The 25,187-nt window shown below is 41.1% G+C and overlaps 1 protein-coding gene across 3 annotated transcripts in view; it reads right to left on the bottom strand.

The window, feature by feature from the left end:
• OS9 (OS9 endoplasmic reticulum lectin) overlaps positions 1 to 25,187 on the bottom strand; it is a 125,115-nt gene that overhangs the window by 49,147 nt on the left and 50,781 nt on the right. For all 3 annotated transcript variants that reach the window (XM_077483636.1, XM_077483634.1, XM_077483635.1), the window contains exons 8-9: positions 1,745 to 1,881; positions 59 to 104 (exon numbers count right to left, since the gene is read on the bottom strand). In XM_077483636.1, the coding sequence (XP_077339762.1) occupies positions 59 to 104; positions 1,745 to 1,881 (183 nt within the window). The remainder of the gene's footprint in view (positions 1 to 58; positions 105 to 1,744; positions 1,882 to 25,187) is intronic.

Below are 25,187 nucleotides of genomic sequence, written 5' to 3'. Positions count from 1 at the left end.
TGTGATCGTTTTTTTACATTAATCATCTTGCAATAATCACGTAAAAATATGTACTAACCTTGTTCCCCTTCAGTTGGATGATTTTGATTGGGAAATACTCCTTCCTACATAAAGGAGCAGAAAATAAGATAAGTGCAGAGTAGTGATTTTGTTATTAGAAATAGGATAAGTATATGTACACCTGTCACTTCACCATTATAATGGTGTGGGTTACGTCAATGCAAATTTCACTTGTAGTATAGTTGCATGTTTAAGTAAAGTTAGGATTTGACTGGACCTCAACTTAAAAACAATTTTTTCCCCCTTTCTGAGCCCTTTGTGAAATCAAAAGGATCATCAAAAACCATGGCCTATAATATTTACTTACATTTGATACTACAATCAGACGTATTAAAATTGGCCTTTAATGTGATTGGAAAGTCTTTTTTTTTTTTGTTAAAAATAACAAACGTCATACATACCTGCTCTGTGTAATGGTTTTGCACAGAGCAGCCCCAATCCTCCTCTACTTGGGTCCCTCTTAAGTGACCCTGGCACCTCCCTCCTGTTGAGTACCTCCACAGTAAGCAGCTTGCTATGGGGGCAACCGAGCTGAGTCACAGCTCCATGTCCATTCAGACATGGAGCCACTGCCCCACCCCCTTTCTCTCCTCATTGGCTGACGGACAGCAGCAGGAGCCAATGTCGCGGCGCTGTCGTCTTAGCCAATGCGGAGGGGAGTCCTGGGCAGCCACGACACTCCTGCAACATCGCTGGATCTAGAGCAGGGGTCTCAAACTGGCGGACCTCCAGCTGTTGCGAAAACTACAAGTCCCATCATGCCTCTGGATGTGGGAGCCATGCTTGTAACTGTCAGTCTTGCAATGCCTCATGGGACTTGTAGTTTTGCCACAGCTGGAGGGCCACCAGTTTGAGACCCCTGATCTAGAGGGACCTCAGGTATTAGAGGGGTTGCTGCACACAGAAGGCTTTTTATCGTAATGCATAATGCGTCAAGATAGAAAAAAATAAAAAATAAAATCTTCTGCCTTTACAATCACTAAGAATATTTATTTGTTTTAGTGCACATGGGCACCTGTCATGTTTTTATTGCACATCACTGTGCTGCTCCTAAAGAGCAGCATTAAACATCTTTTCCACACAAGCATTCAATGTATATTTAAGTTCGAAAAACACAAGCAGTATTCAACTTTGTTCCTACACATCTAGTCCAAGATGCAATCCTCACTTCTTTACAGTACAGTACCATCAGAGAGTGCTGCATTTGCATTGGGTGCATGTGAACAGGTTTGTGTGCACATACAAATATTATGGCACACAAATATGACCAGTAAAGCAACGGTCCTGGAATTGATACTTAGACGCTGCAAGTTGCTAGCATTAAGCAAAAAAAAAAAAAAAAAAAAAAGAAAGAAGAAGAACACACACCTTTGGGTTTCTATGATAAATGATAAATAGATTGCATTTCAATGAGTTAATGCCAGACATCTGTGAAGCACAGCCCCAGGTGGGCTTTAAAAAGGCAGGTTGTGACATCTAAAAAAGGCCACGTAGCATTTCCAAGGGCTGACAGACCAAGGGCTGACAGACCAACACCTCCTCTCTTATAAAGCTTAATTATCAGAGGTTCAACCAAGTACTGCATATTTTGCATATTAGATCCACTGAAATGCGAGTGCAAATGTGATGTACGTGGATTTCAAGATATTGGTTTCACAACATGCACACTGTACAAAGACTTTACCGTGGGTTCAGTATCAGACATCTGCGTTTCTGCATCTTGTGGCTGACTTATCCTATTCCAGATCTCTGCTTCTTCTTGCTCTAGCTTTGCACCACCTTCATCAATCTCAGCTGCAGCAGAATCTTCAACTGCAGAATCTAGTCAATTAAAAAAAATATATATATTATTCCTTAGCGCTGACAATTTACAGACAGCATTACATAATCGACATTCACATCAGCCCCTGGTCTCAGGCATTTTTAGAGTGTGAGAAAACCAGGAGGTGTTTAGAGCTCCACACCAGCATAAAAAAACAAATAAAAAAAAAAAACAAAAAAAAAACAGAGCATTGCCATGTCTGTCCATTAAATTAATTAAAAGGCATTCTAAAAATTTCAATGGAACTCCACAACTCATTTAAATGACCAACACCTGCAGTTTTTCTAGTTTCTTAAAAACATGAAAACCCAACCTTTCACATTGCTGATATGCAACTGCTCTACCATGTACTTGTAAAAAAAAGTATCATGTTCTCCCTGTATTGTGTGAAATCCCTGGTTCCTGGCAGCTCCTCCGCTTTCCTATTCCACACTAAACTAGAGAGCACACTGGTCAGTTCTCCAGCAATGCTGAGAACGCGGCCTGTTCTCCAATGATCAGACTTGTCCTGAACACTCCCTTGAAAGATCCGTGTGCTGCCGTTTCTCTCTCTTCGTGTGCGCCCCCCACCCACCCCTTCCAGCTCTGAGCTCCTTATGGAGCAGAGAACAGAAGTCGTGCGATTACTTATAAAAACATTTAAAAAAGGGGGGGGGGAATAAACACACAATTCGGTACCTGGCAACTCCTTTTCTAGGAAGTCTTCCAGAGCAGCATCTGAGAGATAGTGCTCTTCCAACCTAAAAACAGGAAACATCATCCCGCATTTTAAAAAGCCGTCACATACCTCAGTAATATACAAATAATGTAGGAACAACAGGCAAATATTCACCATCCTTCCATAAAAAAAAAAAAAATAAAAAAATAGGGATGGGTTGCTGCCCTGGAAGACTTCCTAGAAAAAAAAAAAAAAAAGGAGTTACCAGATACCTAACTGTTTTTTCAAGTTGTTTTCCAGGGCAGCATCTGAAAGGATTTAGCGGGGGGGGGGCACTGAAGCACCCTTCTACTAAAAGATTGGTCTTGGCTGGACAGGAAATCTATACTGTAATGTTTTGTAAGGGTACTGGAGCTCGACCAGGTTACCACCTGGCAGATCTTGTCTGGCGTGGCCCTGCTTTCTCTCCACATATAAAGATGGCCAGGACCTGATAAAATGGACGGTGATACTCTTGGGTGGACCTGGTTGAGATTGGTAGATGAAAGATGCTAGTCAGCTAGCTGATTGTCAGATTTGTGAAATGACCTGACACCACTAAGAGGTTCTCAATATAACTATGAAGAGCAGCAGGGAATCCCTAAATTAAATTAGTTTTAGGAATCGTGCTGAAATCAAATCTGTGGGCTATGGGAATAATGCTCCACACACTGGAAGACAGTAGGAACCAAAATCCCATACAGCGGTGATCAGAATGCCACCCTTAGTAGTACTTAGTAGGAACAAACGATTTGGCTCCTCTCCTCTGACAACAGAGGGATTTGTGTGTTTACACGCAAAAAAACAAAAACAAACACATACCACCATGCTGGCACTCGTGCACACAAACACGCATGGCCGGCGGCGATCGTGCATCGGTTTCCCCACCGTACAGCGGGTGCCCTCTAGTGGCTGAAAAAGGGTAAGATTTACCCGTAGGGGATTTAGCCAGGAAAGCCATTGTGCCGCAGTATATCTGCGTGACATGGTCGGCAAGTGGTTCAAGCATGGACTAACAATGCCCTTGACCTTGTAGAAAGGGGTGACGAGGTAGGCGCTCGGATAACAAAATAAAAAAAAAAAAATACACAGGAATTGCTAGACTGCCAATCCGTTACTATGCATATGAGCAATATGCAAGGACAATCATACAGTACATTCTTGTATATGCAATGCAACTGTCCCCTCATCTGAATGCAAATGTCAGATGTTGTTCCCGTTTATGAAGTCTGATTTCCCACAATGACTCTGGTGCTTAGCAGTTTTGATACTGCTATAAGTTGGAGATCCCTGCTTAAAGAGAGTCTGTAGCAGTAACAGGATAAACCGTTTAGATTGACTATTACACCACGTTCTGATAAACTTTTGTCAGTAAATTAAGTCCTGCTAGATCAATTCAGGCTGGCCCCTTTTGCAGATATAGCTATGTAAAATGTTTTTAAAAAAAATATATAGGATTTTTGTACGCACCGTGAAATCCTTTTCTCTGATGTTCATTGACTGACACAGCACCTTAATCTTGACCTTAGGTTTATATTGCCACCTTTAGGAGAGAACAAGGCAGAACACACAAAAACAGCACCGCCCAGGGGCGGTCCTACTGGCCATTACCCCTCACTCTTCCCAGCAGCTCAGCTCGTCAAAAAGAAATACAAACGGGGGGCGTGGCTAACCGCCGAGCAGGATGGACGTCTGAATCCTCAGCTCCTGCACCGACCGAACTCTATATCGGAGACATCGCCGCTCAGATTGCCTATACGAACCCCCAATCACACAGACTGCCGCAGGGCCCAGCTATGTCCCAGGCAAACCGCAAACGTAAGGATTACCGGCCGCCAAAGAAACTGACCGATTACTTTATTCAGCCGCCAGACACAGACATCCAAGACGGCGCCCGCGGCCCTGTCAGAGATTCGCCTGCATATACTGACCTCCCTGATGCAGACGAGCCTGCAATACCTCTTCAGCAGCACTCTCCTGAATCATCTCTACACAATTCTCCCTCCTCGGCCAGTAATAGCCCAGCAAAGGCACGGATGCGACTGGATCCTGCGGGGCCTAACTGAGGTAAGCCCTGCATCCATCTTACCCTCACATCAGCCCTCAGCCATTGCGGCCTTCCCCACATATGACCAGCCTGTTCTGGACACTACCATGAAGGAGATGATCATCTCCTTACAATCCTCTATACATACTGAGATAGCATCCATGTTTACTAAATTTTCGTCTCATATGCTGCACTTGGGACAAAAAATCCAGCGTATTGAACATCATATGGGTGACCTGACTATCACTGTCAATGACCTTGTGGATGCCCAAGATCACACGCATGATGAACAAAAATGGTTGAAATCCAAGATGGCGGACCTTTAAGTCCGCTCTCGAAGTAACAACGTCAAAATCGGGGGTATACCCGAATCGGTCTTGCCTCATGACCTTAACACATACGCCAGAAAAATGATCTCAACTATATTACCTGACCTGTCACCGATGGAGACCATAATTGATCGCATACACCGCATTCCCAAGCCACCACACCTAGCAGCAACCATACCCAGGGATGTTTTGATGAGGGTGCATTTTTTCCATGCCAAAGATCAGCTACTGTTCAAGTCCCGACATCTAAACAAGTTACCTGAACCGTTCACTGACTTACAGCCATTTGCGGATCTGTCTCAGCATACTAGACAACTGCGCAGACAGCCAATTACCATTACTAAACCATTGTTCAACCACAAAATCCCCTACCAATGGGGTTATCCGACTAAACTCATCGTCACCAGAAATGGAACGAAACACGTTATCACATCAGTCCCTGAAGGCATAAAGCTCCTACAACAATGGGATATCCCAGAAGAGCCTGCCACACTGTCCAACACCCGCAGAGGGCCTTCCCAACCCCTCTATCCTAAACAACCCCCTAATGCTCGCTGAAACCTCCCTTCAGGCGATGTTCATTCACTTCACTTTATGCTATGTTTGCTCCGGTCGGTGCCCTGCTTGGGCAGTGTTTACCACAAACTTTTACCCCACTCAGTTGGCACAGCCTAGTGTTTTCCGGCTGTTTTAAGCTACAGTTTTATTCAGTTATTTATTGTTCTGCCTACAATTAACGTAGTATTATACTCTACCTCTTCCCTCCACCCTTTTCTTCTCCGGTTTGCCTCCATCTTGAGAACTATACCTGCACCGACTACAGGAACTCGCCTCCAGGAACCATCTGACACCGTAAAGAGACTCTCCCCTACTGTAAGTACCTACTAGTACTACACCTAACACCTGCGCCTGAAATACAAAATGCCAAAATCCTCTCCCTTAACACTAAAGGGCTTAACCATCCAGTGAAAAGATCCTCAATGTGGAGGACTGCCCTTCAATCCAAGTGAGACATCCTATGTCTCCAAGAGACCCATTTTAAAAAGCTAGATGAACCTCCTTGTTCTAACCGCCATTTCCCCCATATCTTCAAGTCTTCAGGACCAGACAAACGTAACGTGGTTATGATAGCAAATTAAGGACACCATTGCCTTCACCCTCCACAACAGCATGGTGGACGAGGATGGAAGGTATCTGGCTCTGGACTGCACTCTTGACAAAACCAGATACACTATTGTAAACATCTACTCCCCCAATACTGGCCAAATCAAATTCCTCTCTAGATTGATGAAAAAGCTCGACAAATTTCGGCAGGGATGTTTTATTATTTGCGGGGACTTTAATATAGTACCGGACAATTCGACAGACGCTTCTTCACGATCCTCCAGGCTATCTTCCCCTATGGTTCTTGATTATAGGTTATTGGCGCTACCTCCAACTAATTAGTTTCATTAACACTCTTTGCTTCCTCAAACCTTTTATGTCTATCACCTTAACGTGTCCCCAGGGGCTGCGTGAATTAAACCCGTGTTCCGTATTTTGTCTCAGCAACACCCCATTTATCCAACACCTCAAACTCAAGCCAAGAAGTGATTACACACCACTTTGTATCACCTCTACTAAGTGAGCTAATGCCACTTATTTTGCATATAGTTTCATTAATATTTAAGAAATTCGGATCAAAAGATATAGATATAAATACGAAAATAAAAAATGATTAATAAAACCTCTACCGTAGAAAAAACCTAACCAGAAGCAGAAACAAAAAAAAAAAAAAAAAACAGAAAGAAACCCAGAAAAAAAAAAACTTAGTGTTACACAGTGCAAAAACCCTTTCTAATTGGGAAAAAAACTGCCTCCAATTTTCATACAAATTATTTGTGCTAATTATTAGATACACCAGATCTTCCTACATTGGTAAATGTGAAAGGAGGAAGCGAGAGATTTCCTCATACATTGGTATCCAAAATAAAAACAATAAACAAAATTCAAAAAGACAAAAAAATGTGAAAAGTCCAATTACATCCGGTGATATATACACCAATCCAAAGGCATGTGAAAGGGTCAAATGAGACCAGTATATATAAGAAATAAACAGTATATATATCATAAAAATATTTCAGTCCACAGTGAGTCTTCTATAACAGTATCAATGTGCAATTGCGCCTCTTCAGAATACAGGAAAGGTGACTTTCGTGAGAGTGCCTGCGCTTTATTAGTGACTTTCGTGCTTGTTCCCCCTCAAGGATCCCCACTCACCAGATCCATTCACTCCCTAGGGGGTTACACGCCTATAATCTGTATCCTGTTTATCCGAAGATTCCACCATCCAGTTGTGTCTTCAACGGGTTCTTCTCAAGGTCTTTTAAAGAGATGCAGATAAGTCCTTATATCCACTAGTGATTCCTCAAATAAAAGAAAATTCCCTCATGGTGTAGTATTTTTGATTATAATTGGGGAAGAGGGGAGAACAGTCTGATATTCTTCTTTAAAGCAGGTATTTTTAGTTATGTAGAAATAGTAGGAGGCTAGTATCCACTTAAAAATACTTTATTACAAAAAAACTTTATACAACACTCTATGCAAGAAAAGGGTTTTTTTATATGCAAGATGCAGTCTAACAAACCATGCATCAGCATACACCGTGTATAAATTATGTTATACGGCTCACAAAAATGTAACAACCCTTTTCAGCAAAAAAAGAAGAAACAATATATCTTTAAAATATAAAAAGTAAAAAGAAAAAATGCAAGACAAAAAATAAATATAAAGCACTGATTCCGGAGTGCAAAAAATATTTATGTACCAAAAATCCACAAGTTATAAAAATAAAAAATAAAGGTAAAAATCAGAATCACCTACAGCCCTTTCCATATGTCTGCAGAGTAACTGCACTTAGTCCCAAAAAAGCCCTATTCCCCCAGTGTTACAGTCCCCTTGCTAAAGTGGGGTTAAATGATGGTCTCCTCAGGGGGCCGTTTGCCAGGCTTAATTAGGTTAGGTTAAGAATGGGGCTACGTAGGTGAAAAAACCAACATAAAAAGAAAAGACCATTAATGTTTAAAAGAATTGAAAAGTTATTGGGCTTGTTTCCACTATCTTCAGCCCAAGTACTCAACTAGCCGGTCCGCCGCAGAACAATTCCCCTGAACGCGCGGCGTGCGTTCCAGGCTGCGTTCCAGCGGGTCTGGCGCACCGGAAGTGACGTGTGTGCGTAATGACGCTGTACGCGTTTCGTCAGAGACGTCCTCAGCAGCGATACTACGCACCCTCCCACCTCCGTCTTTAAAGGTGGCCACTCCTCCCATTCCCAGATCTCAGCCAATAGCCGATCTGGATGGGGATTACACGTTTGTTTATTTGTTTTCTGTCTGCGTTAACTATGCCACTCTTATAAGTAAAAAGTTTATACTCAAAACACCTCAGCTAGTAGACTTCACTATATGGTGATATACATTATCTTATTCAAAAAACGCTTTAGAAATGAAGGGGAAAACCCGGGACTTTTTATCCAATACTTCTGGTTCTGGGATACTTTATATTAAACCTATAATGTTACAAAGACGCGCATATTTTTATTTTTATTTATAGTTAAGCTCACAAAGTTCCACAAGCCTAAAAAATCTATTTCGAGGACTGTTTGGGCGTCCACCACAGAGTATTTTCCTTATTTACCTCCATCTGATGTCTATCGGAAGAAACTGAATTGCGCATACCAGATATTACCTTGTAAAGTTAGCCGGAATTCATTCAAAAAGGTATATTTATTTTAGAGGGGTGCTTTCCCCAGGCATTTGGGGTCTTTTCACGACCTCAAGTTATGTCTTCCCCGTCTTTCCTATCAGGTATTACCTTGTAAAACTACCGATAGGAAAAACTTTATTTATGCCAAGGCCGAAATGCAAAATTAAATAATTTTATTTTGATATAGTGGTTCCTTGAATTCCTTCCTTAGGTGCTACTTAAAATATGCTCCCTTTGCAAAATTTCTTAAAGGGTCAGTGTCAACTTGTCTGCCTTTAATTAAAATTGATCAAGTCTTAGGGCTATATTTAACTACACCCAAGCCAAGTCCTATTAATTTCCCGACTGACCATATTAGGCCTTTTTTGGTTTATTTTCTCATGTAAATAAAATTTCTATCCACATCTATTTCCAGATTTCTTCCCAAACTTTACATCCATACTCATACATGCATGCATCTAGGGTTAGAATCCAGACCCAGTTGTTATCTATTAGAATTAGACTTAAGGTCAATATGCAAACCCAGATGTTATCTTGTAAAGGTAATCTACTAGTGGAAAATGATTTTTTTCTTCTTTTTATCTATCATATGGAGTCTGAAAAAACCCACATGCATGTATATGGAGATCTCCCAGGGCTTTTGATTGAAAGATTATAAATCTATTTACCCTCACTTTTATGGATTTGCTATAAAACAATTGAGGTCTATATCAATATTAAGCCCTTTGGGGGCCAGAGTGTTTAATCTATATATCCAGCTGGTCTCGTTCTGTGATATAAGGGTTGTCATATTTCCTCCTCTCCAATTCTCCTTTATATGGTCAATTCCATAGAATATCATTTTGGAGGGATCTCTTTGATGGAACAGATCGAAATGTCTGGATACATTATGGTTAGGGAACCCCTTCTTGATATTATTGACATGCTCTCGTATTCTGATGTGTAGTGGTCTGGTGGTTCTGCCCACGTACTGCAAATTACAAGGGCATTCCAGCACGTATGTAACGTGTGTGCTCCGGCATGTAATCAGTTCTCTAATTTTGTATTCTACATGATCTGTTTTCGATCTAAATGTTTGTCTTCTTCGAGGTTGGGGTTTACTAACCCTACATGCCAGGCATTTATTACACTTGTAGAAACCTTTCAGTTCCTCCAGGAAGGTGCTGTTCTTAGGACCATCAATCACGTTATGTGCTAGCATGTTACGTAGTGTGGGCGCTCTCTTGTAGATGAATTTCGGTTTCTTTGGAAGGATTGTTGCCAGAATTTTGTCCTCCTGGAATTTTGTCCTCTGGTGAGTGGGGATCCTTGAGGGGGAACAAGCACGAAAGTCACTAATAAAGCGCAGGCACTCTCACGAAAGTCACCTTTCCTGTATTCTGAAGAGGCGCAATTGCACATTGATACTGTTATAGGAGACTCACTGTGGACTGAAATATTTTTATGATATATATACTGTTTATTTCTTATATATACTGGTCTCATTTGACCCTTTCACATTTTCACATGCCTTTGGATTGGTGTATATATCACCGGATGTAATTGGACTTTTCACATTTTTTTGTCTTTTTGAATTTTGTTTGTTTTTATTTTGGATACCAATGTATGAGGAAATCTCTCGCTTCCTCCTTTCACATTTACCAATGTAGGAAGATCTGGTGTATCTAATAATTAGCACAAATAATTTGTATGAAAATTGGAGGCAGTTTTTTTCCCAATTAGAAAGGGTTTTTGCACTGTGTAACACTAAGTTTTTTTTCTGGGTTTCTTTCTGTTTTTTTGTTTTTTTTGTTTCTGCTTCTGGTTAGGTTTTTTCTACGGTAGAGGTTTTATTAATCATTTTTTATTTTCGTATTTATATCTATATCTTTTGATCCGAATTTCTTAAATATTAATGAAACTATATGCAAAATAAGTGGCATTAGCTCACTTAGTAGAGGTGATACAAAGTGGTGTGTAATCACTTCTTGGCTTGAGTTTGAGGTGTTGGATAAATGGGGTGTTGCTGAGACAAAATACGGAACACGGGTTTAATTCACGCAGCCCCTGGGGACACGTTAAGGTGATAGACATAAAAGGTTTGAGGAAGCAAAGAGTGTTAATGAAACTAATTAGTTGGAGGTAGCGCCAATAACCTATAATCAAGAACCATTCCATTAATGCCGGTTGTTTAGTGCAGCCTTTGCATATTAGGGTGGCAGCAACCTCATAAAACGAAGAGAACTTCTATTAAACCTTTTAAACTAATAGGATAAAAATTAGACAGAAGAATTGTAACCAATAAAAAATCATATAAAATACAAGGTTACAGGTATAAATTAACACCTATACATACTCCTGCTGATCAAGACCCATCCCATAAGCGCGGCTTCACTTGTATAATTATTCTATTTTTGGTGTACCCCCATTGTTGGAGTAATACCATTATAAGCTGCAGCAATGGATATCTTTGGGTATATGAACAGCAGGAAAATAGATGTAAAGGGAATTTTCAATCAAGAAGTAGTAACTAGCTCTCAGGATTTACAAAGTCTGATGAAACAATTAAAGCACAGTATGGAGAAACAGCTGAGAGTATGGTGGGATATAGCCACCATGGAAATGTACATTAATGCTAAAATGACCCCTAGAAGCCTCAGGTGGGACATCAACCCGAATGATAGTATTGAAGACCCGGAATTAAGGGAAGATTGGTATTTATTCTTTAATAAAAGTGAAAATGAGCTGCTGCATAAAATAATGAGAAGGGAATTTAAACTACCGTATATACTCGAGTATAAGCCGAGATTTTCAGCCTCTTTTTTGAGGCTGAAAGTGCCCCCTCGGCTTATACTCGAGTCGCCGCTGTCTGACTGCTCGATCAGCGTATCGAGCAGACAGACGGCGGACATTAATTTTCAAAAGCCGCGCCTCCTTCTCCGCCTGTGATAGGCGGAACACTGAATTTCCCAGCAGTCAGTGTTCCGCCTATCACGGACATCCGCTCATTCTCATACTACGGACGAGTATGAGAGGATGTCTGTGATAGGCGGAACACAGGCTGCTGGGAAATTGAGTGTTCCGCCTATCACAGGCGGAGGCGGAATTTTGAATTGTAGAATGGCCGCCGAGAAGAGCGGCGATCCATCGGCACGGGACGGAGGAGGCACGGCACGGCACGGGACGGAGGAGACACGGGACGGAGGAGGCACGGGACGGGGGAGGCACGGCACGGGACGGAGGAGGCACGGCACGGGACGGAGGAGGCTCGGGACGACGGCGGCTCGGGACGGAGGCTTGGGACACAGGTAGGCTGGACACACACACAAGGCTGCACGGACACACACACACACACACACACACACACACAGGGATGGATGGATGGATGGATACACACACACACACACACACACACACACACACAGGGATGGATGGATGGATGGATGGATGGATACACACACACACACACACACACACACAGGGATGGATGGATGGATGGATACACACACACACACACACACACACACACACACAGGGATGGATGGATGGATGGATACACACACAGGGATGGATGGATGGATGGACACACACACAGGGATGGATGGATGGATGGACGGACACACACACAGGGATGGACGGACACACAGGGATGGACAGCCATGTCTCACCCTCGGCTTATACACGAGTCAATAAGTTTTCCAGTTTTTTGGGGGTAAATTGGGGGCCTCGGCTTATACTCGGGTCGGCCTATACTCGAGTATATACGGTAAAGGTAGTTGAAAAGACTATAGCAGACATCAAAAGCCAGCTTGCACCTTTCACTGAACATAAAGAGTATAAAGATAAAGAACAGGAGCTACAAGAAGCTATAAAAAAATATGATGCAGATCTCCAAACAAAGAAACAGAAAAAAATTTAAGAGAGATGTAGCTGATTATAATGAAATGAGAGTGTATAAATGGCAAAGCCCCATGGAAGAAGGAAGGCACGTACAAGATGACGGTTCAATAGAAGATCCCAATGAAGACTCTATGGAAATAGTGGGAGGAGCAATTGAGACATCAACAATGCAGGGTAACTTTAATACAACACCTAGAAGGAGACCTATACTCAAAACCAGCAATCAGGGAAATAATGTGGTGAATAACAGAAGAAGTGATTATGAGGAAACGTTTGAAGATGCAACACCCAGGTATAACATCCCGACTCGAAATCAGTTTTCCCCTATAAGAGACCATACATATAACACATACCCGCAGGAAGATACTCAATATAGGAGGGAAGCTAGATATCCACCTAGGAGGCCATCAAGAGGCTATGGGGATTTTCGGGGGAATGGCCCCAGAGACAGACCTCCTGGGAGATGGACTGCAAGGATACCCTACAAAACCCCGAGATGGAAAGGGGGCAATACAGAAAGAAGATACTTCAGGGAAGGCCCTTACAGGAGAGGGCAATGCAGGGAAGATTACAGAGAGGAAAGGGAACAATGGATACCGAGAGGGAATTGGAACAACCAATACAGAAGGAGGACGGAAGATACACAAAGATATGGAGAAAGAGAAGAAAATATAGGGGATGTCGAGGAGGAAAGAACAAGAAAGAGAAGAAGAACATAATCGGGAAAGGTATATATAATTTAAGCCAAGTGGAATTTAGTAAGGAGGAAATGAAAATTTTAGACCTAGGATTAAAATATGCTCCGGAAAAACATCTGAATAAATTTGAGACATACATAGATCTTAAAAAATTTATGAGGAAATTGAATCTGAAAAAACACTTTGCAAACAGTATGGAAAATAAGCCAAGTATAGCCCCAGCATACATTCAAACAGAGCTGAAAAATAGATCGGTGTTTAACCCTAACACGGCTGGTAATCAATGTTTAACAGCCTTCAGCAAGATGGTAGAAAAAGATCTGAGAAAACTCAAAGACAGTAATAAAAAGAGATCGAAAAGTATATGGAAAACGATAAAACGATTAGGGGACAATAAAGAAGTAGTGATAAGGCCGGCAGATAAAGGAGGGGGCTTAGTAATCCTGAACAAGAAAGACTATCAAGAAGAAATGAGGAACCTGTTAAAAACGGAAAATACATATAAAAAACTAAAGGGGAACCCTAAATCAAGGTATGAAGACCAGCTGATAGCTTATGTGAAAAAAGGACAGGAAATGGGCATTCTCAATCAAAAAGAAGCTGCATATCTTGTGTCAAATTCTACGAAAACTCCTGTTATGTATTATAATCCTAAAATACATAAAAGATTAAATAAACCACCAGGAAGACCAATTATCAGCGGTATAGATTCTGTGTTCTCAAGGCTAGGAGAGTACCTAGATACTTTCTTGAAACCGTTGGTATTGAAGGGGAAATCCTATCTGAGAGACAGTGCCCAACTTATAGAATTATTAAGCAACATCCAAGGTACAGAAAACTATCTATTAGCGACTATAGATGTAAACTCGTTATATACTAGCATTGTGCAGGAAGATGGCTTAAGAGGAGTAGAGAAAGCATTACATGAGCAGACGGATATGAGACAAGAGCAGGTGCAGTACATTATTGAAGGCCTAAGGATGGCCATGGCCTGTAACTATTTCTGGTATGGACACCATTATTATGTACAGACCACAGGAGTGGCTATGGGTGCACGGTATGCACCAAGTGTCGCCAACCTCCTTATGAACATGTGGGAGGAGGAGTATATATACTCGAGGAATCTACCCCAGATAAAATTATTCCGGCGGTATATTGATGATCTGGTGATCCTATGGGATGGCACTCCGGAAGAGTTTGAGAGATTTCTACGAAATTTAAATAACAACAAATATGGACTAACGTTCAGTGGCAAATGTGACAAACATAAGATAGAGTTCTTGGATTTGGAAATCTTCAAAAACGATGATGGCCTCCATACGAAAACTTTTTTTAAAGAAACAGATAGAAACAGCTACATCCCCACCTCTAGTTGTCATCACCCCAAATGGAAAGCCAATATCCCCAAAGGACAGCTTCTAAGAATTAGGAGGAACTGCAACTCAATGGAAGATTTTTCTTCTCAAGCAGATAAATTGGTTGCACAATTCATAGAAAAGGGATATAAATATGAAACCTTGATAAAAATAAAAAATGAAGTCGCTAAAATAGATAGAAATACCCTGATAAAGAAATCGAGAAAAGGAAAACAGGAATTTGATCTAGCTTTCATTACTGGGTATAATGCACAGTATTATGAAGTGGAGAAGATAGTGAAAAGATACTGGCCCATCCTCCAGGAGGACAAAATTCTGGCAACAATCCTTCCAAAGAAACCGAAATTCATCTACAAGAGAGCGCCCACACTACGTAACATGCTAGCACATAACGTGATTGATGGTCCTAAGAACAGCACCTTCCTGGAGGAACTGAAAGGTTTCTACAAGTGTAATAAATGCCTGGCATGTAGGGTTAGTAAACCCCAACCTCGAAGAAGACAAACATTTAGATCGAAAACAGATCATGTAGAATACAAAATTAGAGAACTGATTACATGCCGGAGCACACACGTTACATACGTGCTGGAATGCCCTTGTAATTTGCAGTACGTGGGCAGAACCACCAGACCACTACACATCAGAATACGAGAGCATGTCAATAATATCAAGAAGGGGTTCCCTAACCATAATGTATCCAGACATTTCGATCTGTTCCATCAAAGAGATCCCTCCAAAATGATATTCTATGGAATTGACCATATAAAGGAGAATTGGAGAGGAGGAAATATGACAACCCTTATATCACAGAACGAGACCAGCTGGATATATAGATTAAACACTCTGGCCCCCAAAGGGCTTAATATTGATATAGACCTCAATTGTTTTATAGCAAATCCATAAAAGTGAGGGTAAATAGATTTATAATCTTTCAATCAAAAGCCCTGGGAGATCTCCATATACATGCATGTGGGTTTTTTCAGACTCCATATGATAGATAAAAAGAAGAAAAAAATCATTTTCCACTAGTAGATTACCTTTACAAGATAACATCTGGGTTTGCATATTGACCTTAAGTCTAATTCTAATAGATAACAACTGGGTCTGGATTCTAACCCTAGATGCATGCATGTATGAGTATGGATGTAAAGTTTGGGAAGAAATCTGGAAATAGATGTGGATAGAAATTTTATTTACATGAGAAAATAAACCAAAAAAGGCCTAATATGGTCAGTCGGGAAATTAATAGGACTTGGCTTGGGTGTAGTTAAATATAGCCCTAAGACTTGATCAATTTTAATTAAAGGCAGACAAGTTGACACTGACCCTTTAAGAAATTTTGCAAAGGGAGCATATTTAAGTAGCACCTAAGGAAGGAATTCAAGAACCACTATATCAAAATAAAATTATTTAATTTTGCATTTCGGCCTTGGCATAAATAAAGTTTTCCTATCGGTAGTTTTACAAGGTAATACCTGATAGGAAAGACGGGGAAGACATAACTTGAGGTCGTGAAAAGACCCCAAATGCCTGGGGAAAGCACCCCTCTAAAATAAATATACCTTTTTGAATGAATTCCGGCTAACTTTACAAGGTAATATCTGGTATGCGCAATTCAGTTTCTTCCGATAGACATCAGATGGAGGTAAATAAGGAAAATACTCTGTGGTGGACGCCCAAACAGTCCTCGAAATAGATTTTTTAGGCTTGTGGAACTTTGTGAGCTTAACTATAAATAAAAATAGAAATATGCGCGTCTTTGTAACATTATAGGTTTAATATAAAGTATCCCAGAACCAGAAGTATTGGATAAAAAGTCCCGGGTTTTCCCCTTCATTTCTAAAGCGTTTTTTGAATAAGATAATGTATATCACCATATAGTGAAGTCTACTAGCTGAGGTGTTTTGAGTATAAACTTTTTACTTATAAGAGTGGCATAGTTAACGCAGACAGAAAACAAATAAACAAACGTGTAATCCCCATCCAGATCGGCTATTGGCTGAGATCTGGGAATGGGAGGAGTGGCCACCTTTAAAGACGGAGGTGGGAGGGTGCGTAGTATCGCTGCTGAGGACGTCTCTGACGAAACGCGTACAGCGTCATTACGCACACACGTCACTTCCGGTGCGCCAGACCCGCTGGAACGCAGCCTGGAACGCACGCCGCGCGTTCAGGGGAATTGTTCTGCGGCGGACCGGCTAGTTGAGTACTTGGGCTGAAGATAGTGGAAACAAGCCCAATAACTTTTCAATTCTTTTAAACATTAATGGTCTTTTCTTTTTATGTTGGTTTTTTCACCTACGTAGCCCCATTCTTAACCTAACCTAATTAAGCCTGGCAAACGGCCCCCTGAGGAGACCATCATTTAACCCCACTTTAGCAAGGGGACTGTAACACTGGGGGAATAGGGCTTTTTTGGGACTAAGTGCAGTTACTCTGCAGACATATGGAAAGGGCTGTAGGTGATTCTGATTTTTACCTTTATTTTTTATTTTTATAACTTGTGGATTTTTGGTACATAAATATTTTTTGCACTCCGGAATCAGTGCTTTATATTTATTTTTTGTCTTGCATTTTTTCTTTTTACTTTTTATATTTTAAAGATATATTGTTTCTTCTTTTTTTGCTGAAAAGGGTTGTTACATTTTTGTGAGCCGTATAACATAATTTATACACGGTGTATGCTGATGCATGGTTTGTTAGACTGCATCTTGCATATAAAAAAACCCTTTTCTTGCATAGAGTGTTGTATAAAGTTTTTTTGTAATAAAGTATTTTTAAGTGGATACTAGCCTCCTACTATTTCTACATAACTAAAAATACCTGCTTTAAAGAAGAATATCAGACTGTTCTCCCCTCTTCCCCAATTATAATCAAAAATACTACACCATGAGGGAATTTCTTTTATTTGAGGAATCACTAGTGGATATAAGGACTTATCTGCATCTCTTTAAAAGACCTTGAGAAGAACCCGTTGAAGACACAACTGGATGGTGGAATCTTCGGATAAACAGGATACAGATTATAGGCGTGTAACCCCCTAGGGGTGAATGGATCTGGTGAGTGGGGATCCTTGAGGGGAACAAGCACGAAAGTCACTAATAAAGCGCAGGCACTCTCACGAAAGTCACCTTTCCTGTATTCTGAAGAGGCGCAATTGCACATTGATACTGTTATAGAAGACTCACTGTGGACTGAAATATTTTTATGATATATATACTGTTTATTTCTTATATATACTGGTCTCATTTGACCCTTTCACATGCCTTTGGATTGGTGTATATATCACCGGATGTAATTGGACTTTTCACATTTTTTTGTCTTTTTGAATTTTGTTTATTGTTTTTATTTTGGATACCAATGTATGAGGAAATCTCTCGCTTCCTCCTTTCACATTTACCAATGTAGGAAGATCTGGTGTATCTAATAATTAGCACAAATAATTTGTATGAAAATTGGAGGCAGTTTTTTTCCCAATTAGAAAGGGTTTTTGCACTGTGTAACACTAAGTTTTTTTTTCTGGGTTTCTTTCTGTTTTTTTTTTTTTTTTGTTTCTGCTTCTGGTTAGGTTTTTTCTACGGTAGAGGTTTTATTAATCATTTTTTATTTTCGTATTTATATCTATATCTTTTGATCCGAATTTCTTAAATATTAATGAAACTATATGCAAAATAAGTGGCATTAGCTCACTTAGTAGAGGTGATACAAAGTGGTGTGTAATCACTTCTTGGCTTGAGTTTGAGGTGTTGGATAAATGGGGTGTTGCTGAGACAAATACGGAACACGGGTTTAATTCACGCAGCCCCTGGGGACACGTTAAGGTGATAGACATAAAAGGTTTGAGGAAGCAAAGAGTGTTAATGAAACTAATTAGTTGGAGGTAGCGCCAATAACCTATAATCAAGAACCATTCCATTAATGCAGGTTGTTTAGTGCAGCCTTTGCATATTAGGGTGGCAGCAACCTCATAAAACGAAGAGAACTTCTATTAACCACTTCAGCTCCGGACCAATAAACACCTTAAGGACCAGAGGTCTTTTTTGCAATTTCGCACTGCGCTGCTTTAACTGGTAATTGCGCGGTCATGCAATATTGCACCCAAACGAAATTTGCGTCCTTTTCTTCCACAAATAGGGCTTTCTTTTGATGGTATTTGATTTGCCTCTGCGATTTTTTTTTTTTGCGATATAAATGGAAAAGAGCGAAAATTTTGGAAAAAAAAGATATTTTCTTCTTTTTGTTATAAGAAAAATCGAATAAACTAAATTTTAGTCATACATTGAGGGCAAAATTATTCAGCCACATGTCTTTAGTAAAAAAAATGTCAATAAGCGTATATTTTTTGGTTTGCGCAAAAGTTATAGCGTCTACAAACTAGAGTACATTTTCTGAATTTACACAGCTTTTAATTTATGACTGCCGATCTCATTTCTTGAGGTGCTAAAATGGCAGGGCAGTACAAATCCCCCCCAAATGACCCCATTTTGGAAAGTAGACACCCAAGGAAATTGCTGATGGGTATGTTGAGCCCATTGAATATTTATTTTTTTTTGTCCTAAGGGATTGAATAATGACAAAAAAAAAAAAAAAAAAAAAAAAAAATTTTTTTTTTACAAAAAGTTGTCACTAAATGATATATTGCTCACACATGCCATGGTTATATGTGGAATTGCACCCCAAAATATATTCCGCTACTTCTCCCGAGTATGGGGATACCACGTGTGGGACTTTTGGGAGTCTAGTCGCGCACGGCACCCCGAAAACCAATCACCACCTTCAGGATTTCTAAGGGTGCAAATTTTTGATTTAACTCCTCACTACCTATCACAGTTTCGAAGGCCATAAAATGCCAAAATAGCACAAAACCCCCAAAATGACCCCATTTTGGAAAGTAGACACCCCAAGCTATTTACTGAGAGGCATGTTGAGTCCATGGAATATTTTATATTTTGCCACAAGTTGCGGGAATATTACAAACTTTTTTTTTTTTTTGCACCAAGTTGTCACTAAATGATATATTGCTCACACATGCTATGGGCATATGTGAAATGACACCCCAAAATACATTCTGCTGCTTCTCCCGAGTATGGGGATACCACATGTGTGGGACTTTTTGGGAGTCTAGTCGCGCACGGCACCCGAAAACCAATCACCACCTTCAGGATTTCTAAGGGTGCAAATTTTTGATTTAACTCCTCACTATCTATCACCAGTTTCGAAGGCCATAAAATGCCAAAAATAGCACAAAACCCCCCCAAATGACCCCATTTTGGAAAGTAGACACCCCAAGCTATTTACTGAGAGGCATGTTGAGTCCATGGAATATTTTATATTTTGCCAAAAGTTGCGGGAATATTACAAACTTTTTTTTTTTTGCACAAAGTTGTCACTAAATGATATATTGCTCACACATGCTATGGGCAGAAGTCAAATTACACCCCAAAATAAATTCTGCTGCTTCTCCCGAGTACGGGGATATCACATGTGGGGGACTTTTTGGGAGCCTAGCCACGTACGGGACCCCGAAAACCAAGCACTGCCTTCCGGATTCGACTATAAAATGCTATAAAAAACAAACTAACCAGAGTCACCCGTAACACTTATACGGTGATCAGTGGTGAAAGGGTTAACTAGGGGCAATCAGGGGGTTTCAAATTTTTATTAGGTAGTATATGGGGGTCCCTGGCGCTATATAAAAACCTGACGGGTACCTAAATAACTAACTGGCCTAACCAGCGTCACCAGTGACACTTATACTGTGATCGCTGGTGAAAGGGGGTGAAAGGGTTAACTAGCAGCAATCAGGGGGTTAAAACCATTATTGGGTAGTATATCGGGGTACCTAGCGCTATAAAAACCTGGCGGTGAACCTAAAAAAAATAACTAGCTACCTAGCGACACTAGCGACACTGATGCAGCGTTCAGAAAAATTATCGCTTAGTGACACTGGCAAAAGGGGGTGAAAGGGTTAACTAGCGGAAATCAGGGGGTTAAAACCATTATTGGGTAGTATATCGGGGTACCTAGCGCTATAAAAACCTGGCGGTGAACCTAAAAAAATAACTAGCTACCTAGCGACTGTAGCGACACTAATGCAGCGATCAGAAAAACGATCGCTTAGTGACACTGGCAAAAGGGGGTGAAAGGGTTAACTAGCGGCAATCTGGGGGTTAAAACCATTATTGGGTAGTATATCGGGGTACCTAGCGATATAAAAACCTGGCGGTGAACCTAAAAAAATAACTAGCTACCTAGCGACACATGCAGCGATCAGAAAAATGATCGCTTAGTGACACTGGCAAAAGGGGGTGAAAGGGTTAACTCTAGGGGCAATCAGGGGGTTAAATCTTTATTGGGGGGTGATAGGGGGCTACCCTGGACCTAACACTAACTGTCCTGACAGTTTTTACTGTCACAACTGACACTGAATGCATTGATCAGTAAAGAAATGATCAATGCAATCAGTGACACTGTGACTGGGGGGGGGGGGGGGGGGGCTCGGGGGGGGGTTTGTGTGCCTGTGTGTACCTACATGTCAGTGTAGTGTTGGTGCACACTTACTTTTACTCTTCTCCTCGTAGTCCGGTCAAAAAGACCGCCCGAGAATGACATCACTTCCTCCTTCCTGTGTAAACAATACACAGGGGAGGAAGCTTCTCATTGGCCAGGAGCGATCCAGAGGGGGTGGCCGAAAACCAACGGCCACCCCTCATCACGGAGCGCTCCTGGACCGAATCGGACCGCCGTAAACAGCGGGAGGGGTCCGATCGGACCCCCCACCCGCTGGAAGGCAATCACGTAGATGTACGTGATTGTGCCTGCCTGTGCCATTGTGCTGGCGTACAATGGCAATACGGCGGTCCTTAAGTGGTTAAACCTTTTAAACTAATAGGATAAAAATTAGACAGAAGAATTGTAACCAATAAAAAAATCATATAAAATACAAGGTTACAGGTATAAATTAACACCTATACATACTCCTGCTGATCAAGACCCATCCCATAAGCGCGGCTTCACTTGTATAATTATCTTCCCCTATGACTACCTTCATAAGAAACAATGATCTATACGACATCTGGAGATGCCACCATACCACCGAGCGAGACTACTCCTTTTTCTCCCACAGACATAACTGCTACACGAGAATTGATATTTTTCTTGTAGATAAATGGACACTAACCAGGTCTACTGAATCAGGCATTGGTACGATAACCTGGTCCGACCAGCTCCAATTTCACTCACTGTAACAGACCATCCGAATTCCCCACGGCACATGGTATGGAGAGCGAATGCAGACATCATTCATTCCCCAGAACACTCTTCTTACATACGTACTCATCTTGAAGAATTTTTTTACTTTAATTGCTGGTTCAGTCTCCATGATACTGTCCTCTGGAATGCACACAAGGCATTCGTCAGAGGGATCTTCATGCAGCTCTCTGCACGAGAGAAGATGAGGAGGAGATCACAGCGTCTAGACACCATAATAGCCAAGATATATACACTTGATGTTCAAAACCAAACTAATCCAGACCCTAAATTAAAGATCAGTTAGTTCTCCTCAGACAGGAACTCAGAAATCTACTCTTAGAAAAGCACACTAAAACCAATACAAAATTCAAAGCACACTATTACACTACAGGCAACAAGGCAGGGAAAGCACTTGCACTCAAAATTAAGGGTCACTACGCTAAATCCAGAATACACCACCTCTTTCACCCAACCACAAAGCAGAAACCTTTTGATCCTCAAGCTATTGCAGATGATTTTAGCCATTACTACCAACCACTGTATAATTTGAAAGATGACCCTGATACAATCCAACCCTCTCCTGCAGATATCAATACCTTCCTACAAACAATTGACCTACCGACATTATCACAACAACACTTATTCGACCTGAATACTCCTTTCACCCAGTTGGAAGGTTCAAAACATCATATCAGCTTTACCTTCAAATAAATCGCCAGGGCCTGATGGCTTAACCAACGAATACTATAAAAAAAAAAAAATGTAGTACTACCTTGGCTGCCTACCTCTCCAAGTGTGCAATGACGCTGCCTCTTCCTCTTCTCTTCCCAATGAAATGCTTAACACTCTGATAATTGCACTGCCGAAGTCAGGGAAGGAACCTAACACACCACAAAACTTTAGGCAATTTCACTCCTCAATATTGATACCATAATTTTTCGCTAAACTCATAGCCAACCGATTAGTCCGAATTATGCCCACCCTAATCCACCCAGATCAATCAGGTTTCACGAAGGGTAGACAAACTTATGACGCCTCAAGGAGATTAATAAACATAATCCACCATGCAGAGACTAGCAGAATGCCTTCTCTGCTTCTATCCCTGGATGCAGAGAAGGCGTTCGATAGAGTCCATTGGGCCTACCTAGAAGCCACCCTTCATAAATTTGGATTCAATGGCCATATATTTTCAGCAATCTTAGCCTTATTTTCTTCTCCATCGGCACAAGTCTACACGGTGGAATAGTCTCCCGCTCTTTCCCAATAACCAATGGCACCCGCCAGGGATGCCCCCTATCGCCACTCATCTTTAATCTGATAATGGAAACCCCTGGCGGCACATATCAGAAATTGTAACACTATCACAGGATTTAAAATAGGTCACATCGAACACAAAATAAATTTGTTTGCAGATGATGTCATAATGATGCTAACCAATCCCATGACTTCCCTGGCTTCGGTACAACATGTTCTAACCAACTTCGGTTCGGTTTTCTTACTATAAAGGTCAATGAAAACTAAATCATATTTTAGACCTGGGTCTTGATGCCATTACTAGCAATATTTTACGGAACCAATATGCATACCCCTGGGCCGACCACGGTATATCATATTTAGGCATCGTACTCACCAATTCGGTATCCAGATTATTTCAATCTAACTATGTCAAAACCAAACAAATGCTAATCAAAGAATTGTCCAACCTAACCAAATTCGAACTTTCATGGTCAGGCAGGCTAGCAGCTTTTAAAATGCTCATACTGCCCAAAATACTGTACACATTTCGCACCCTTCCCATCCCCCTTAACCAAATCCTATCTCAATTCTTTACAATCTATTCTAACTACATATGGCAAGGTAAGAAACCTAGAAGCAATCATTCTAAGCTCATTAAAACATAAACATGCGGGTGGTATGGGTTATACTGATATCCGGGATTATTACTTAGCCACCGTCCTTTCCCAATTGCGAGAATGGACCAATCCCCCATACCACACTATGGGGGGGACATAGAAAATCATGCCACACCAGGATCTGACCTCAAAAGCTGGCTATATAGCTCCCTGGCATCAGTAACGAATTTTCCACCTGTATTCACCAACCATACAGGCATCGATTTCTGCATGGAAGATACTACATAACAGTAAGTGGCCATCCTCCCCCATGAAAGACCTACAGGTTCCCCTACAAACCCTCCAAATCTTATCTCCTGATCTGACCCTCCCTACATGGCTCACATCACAGGCTTCCACCACGAATGAACTTAGAATTCTTTACAGACTGCAAAACTTTCCCTGAGATCCAGTCCACATATGGGGCACCCACTCCAGACTTTCTCACATACCACAGGATACGTTCCTGTTTGACCACACACACCCGCATAGAAGGAGCACTGCCTTCGAAATTATGGAATTTTTATTTCACCCACGACTCCACGGTTAAAAAGGTATCTCACTTATTTACCCCTTATTACAGGAGAAAAATATCTTCTACAAATCCAAACCCTACTTAGACTGGGAATCAGACGCACAACTACAATTTTCTGATGCCCAGTGGCAACAAGCGTTAAACTATTATAAAGCTACACGGTGCACAGGTTTATGGGAACCGACGACAAAAAAAAAAAAATCATACTTCGTTGGGTACCTGACTCCTCATAGGCTAGCTAAGTTTCAACCCAACACCGCTCCATTATGCTGGCGCAACTGTAATCATACGGGTACTCTATTCCACATCCTATGGCAATGTCCAAGCATAGGACCCCTCTGGTCGGACGTCACACAACCCATTCATGAAGTTAAGCAATGTCACCATATCCTTGACACCGCAACTCGCTATACTCAACATAATTCCAGAAGATATCCCTTACACATTCCACACGGTCCTTACTTATATCCTTCTAGCAACTAGATTGCTTCTAACTAGAAACTGGAAATGCCCAAACATACCTACTATCCTTGAGGTCACCACTTTAGTCCATTCACACTACACCTACGAACTCTTAGGATCCAGAGGCCTAACTTCATATAATAAAACCCAGGCCAAATGGCTTCCATGGCAAAGATAGTACACATCCAAGATAAACTGATCTTATTCCTGATGATTACCTTTTCTTGCTGATATACATGTAATTGATGGTTTCCTCATTCTATAACTTTGCTCTCAAGACCTACCCCCTCCCATTCCCTCCCTCCTTTTTACCCCCCCTCCCTACCCTATTCTCTACCCCAATACCCCCTACTGAACTTGTTAAGTGGCACACTCCTAGATCATATGCTGCTGAT

The sequence above is a fragment of the Lithobates pipiens genome, unplaced genomic scaffold (assembly GCF_037356315.1).
Source record: "Lithobates pipiens isolate NorthernLeopardFrog02 unplaced genomic scaffold, aLitPip1_a1.2 Scaffold_16, whole genome shotgun sequence".
In the NCBI taxonomy this organism is placed as follows: Eukaryota; Metazoa; Chordata; class Amphibia; order Anura; family Ranidae; genus Lithobates; species Lithobates pipiens.
Note: the sequence above shows the minus strand (reverse complement) of the source record. Positions and strands in the feature narration are given on the sequence as shown.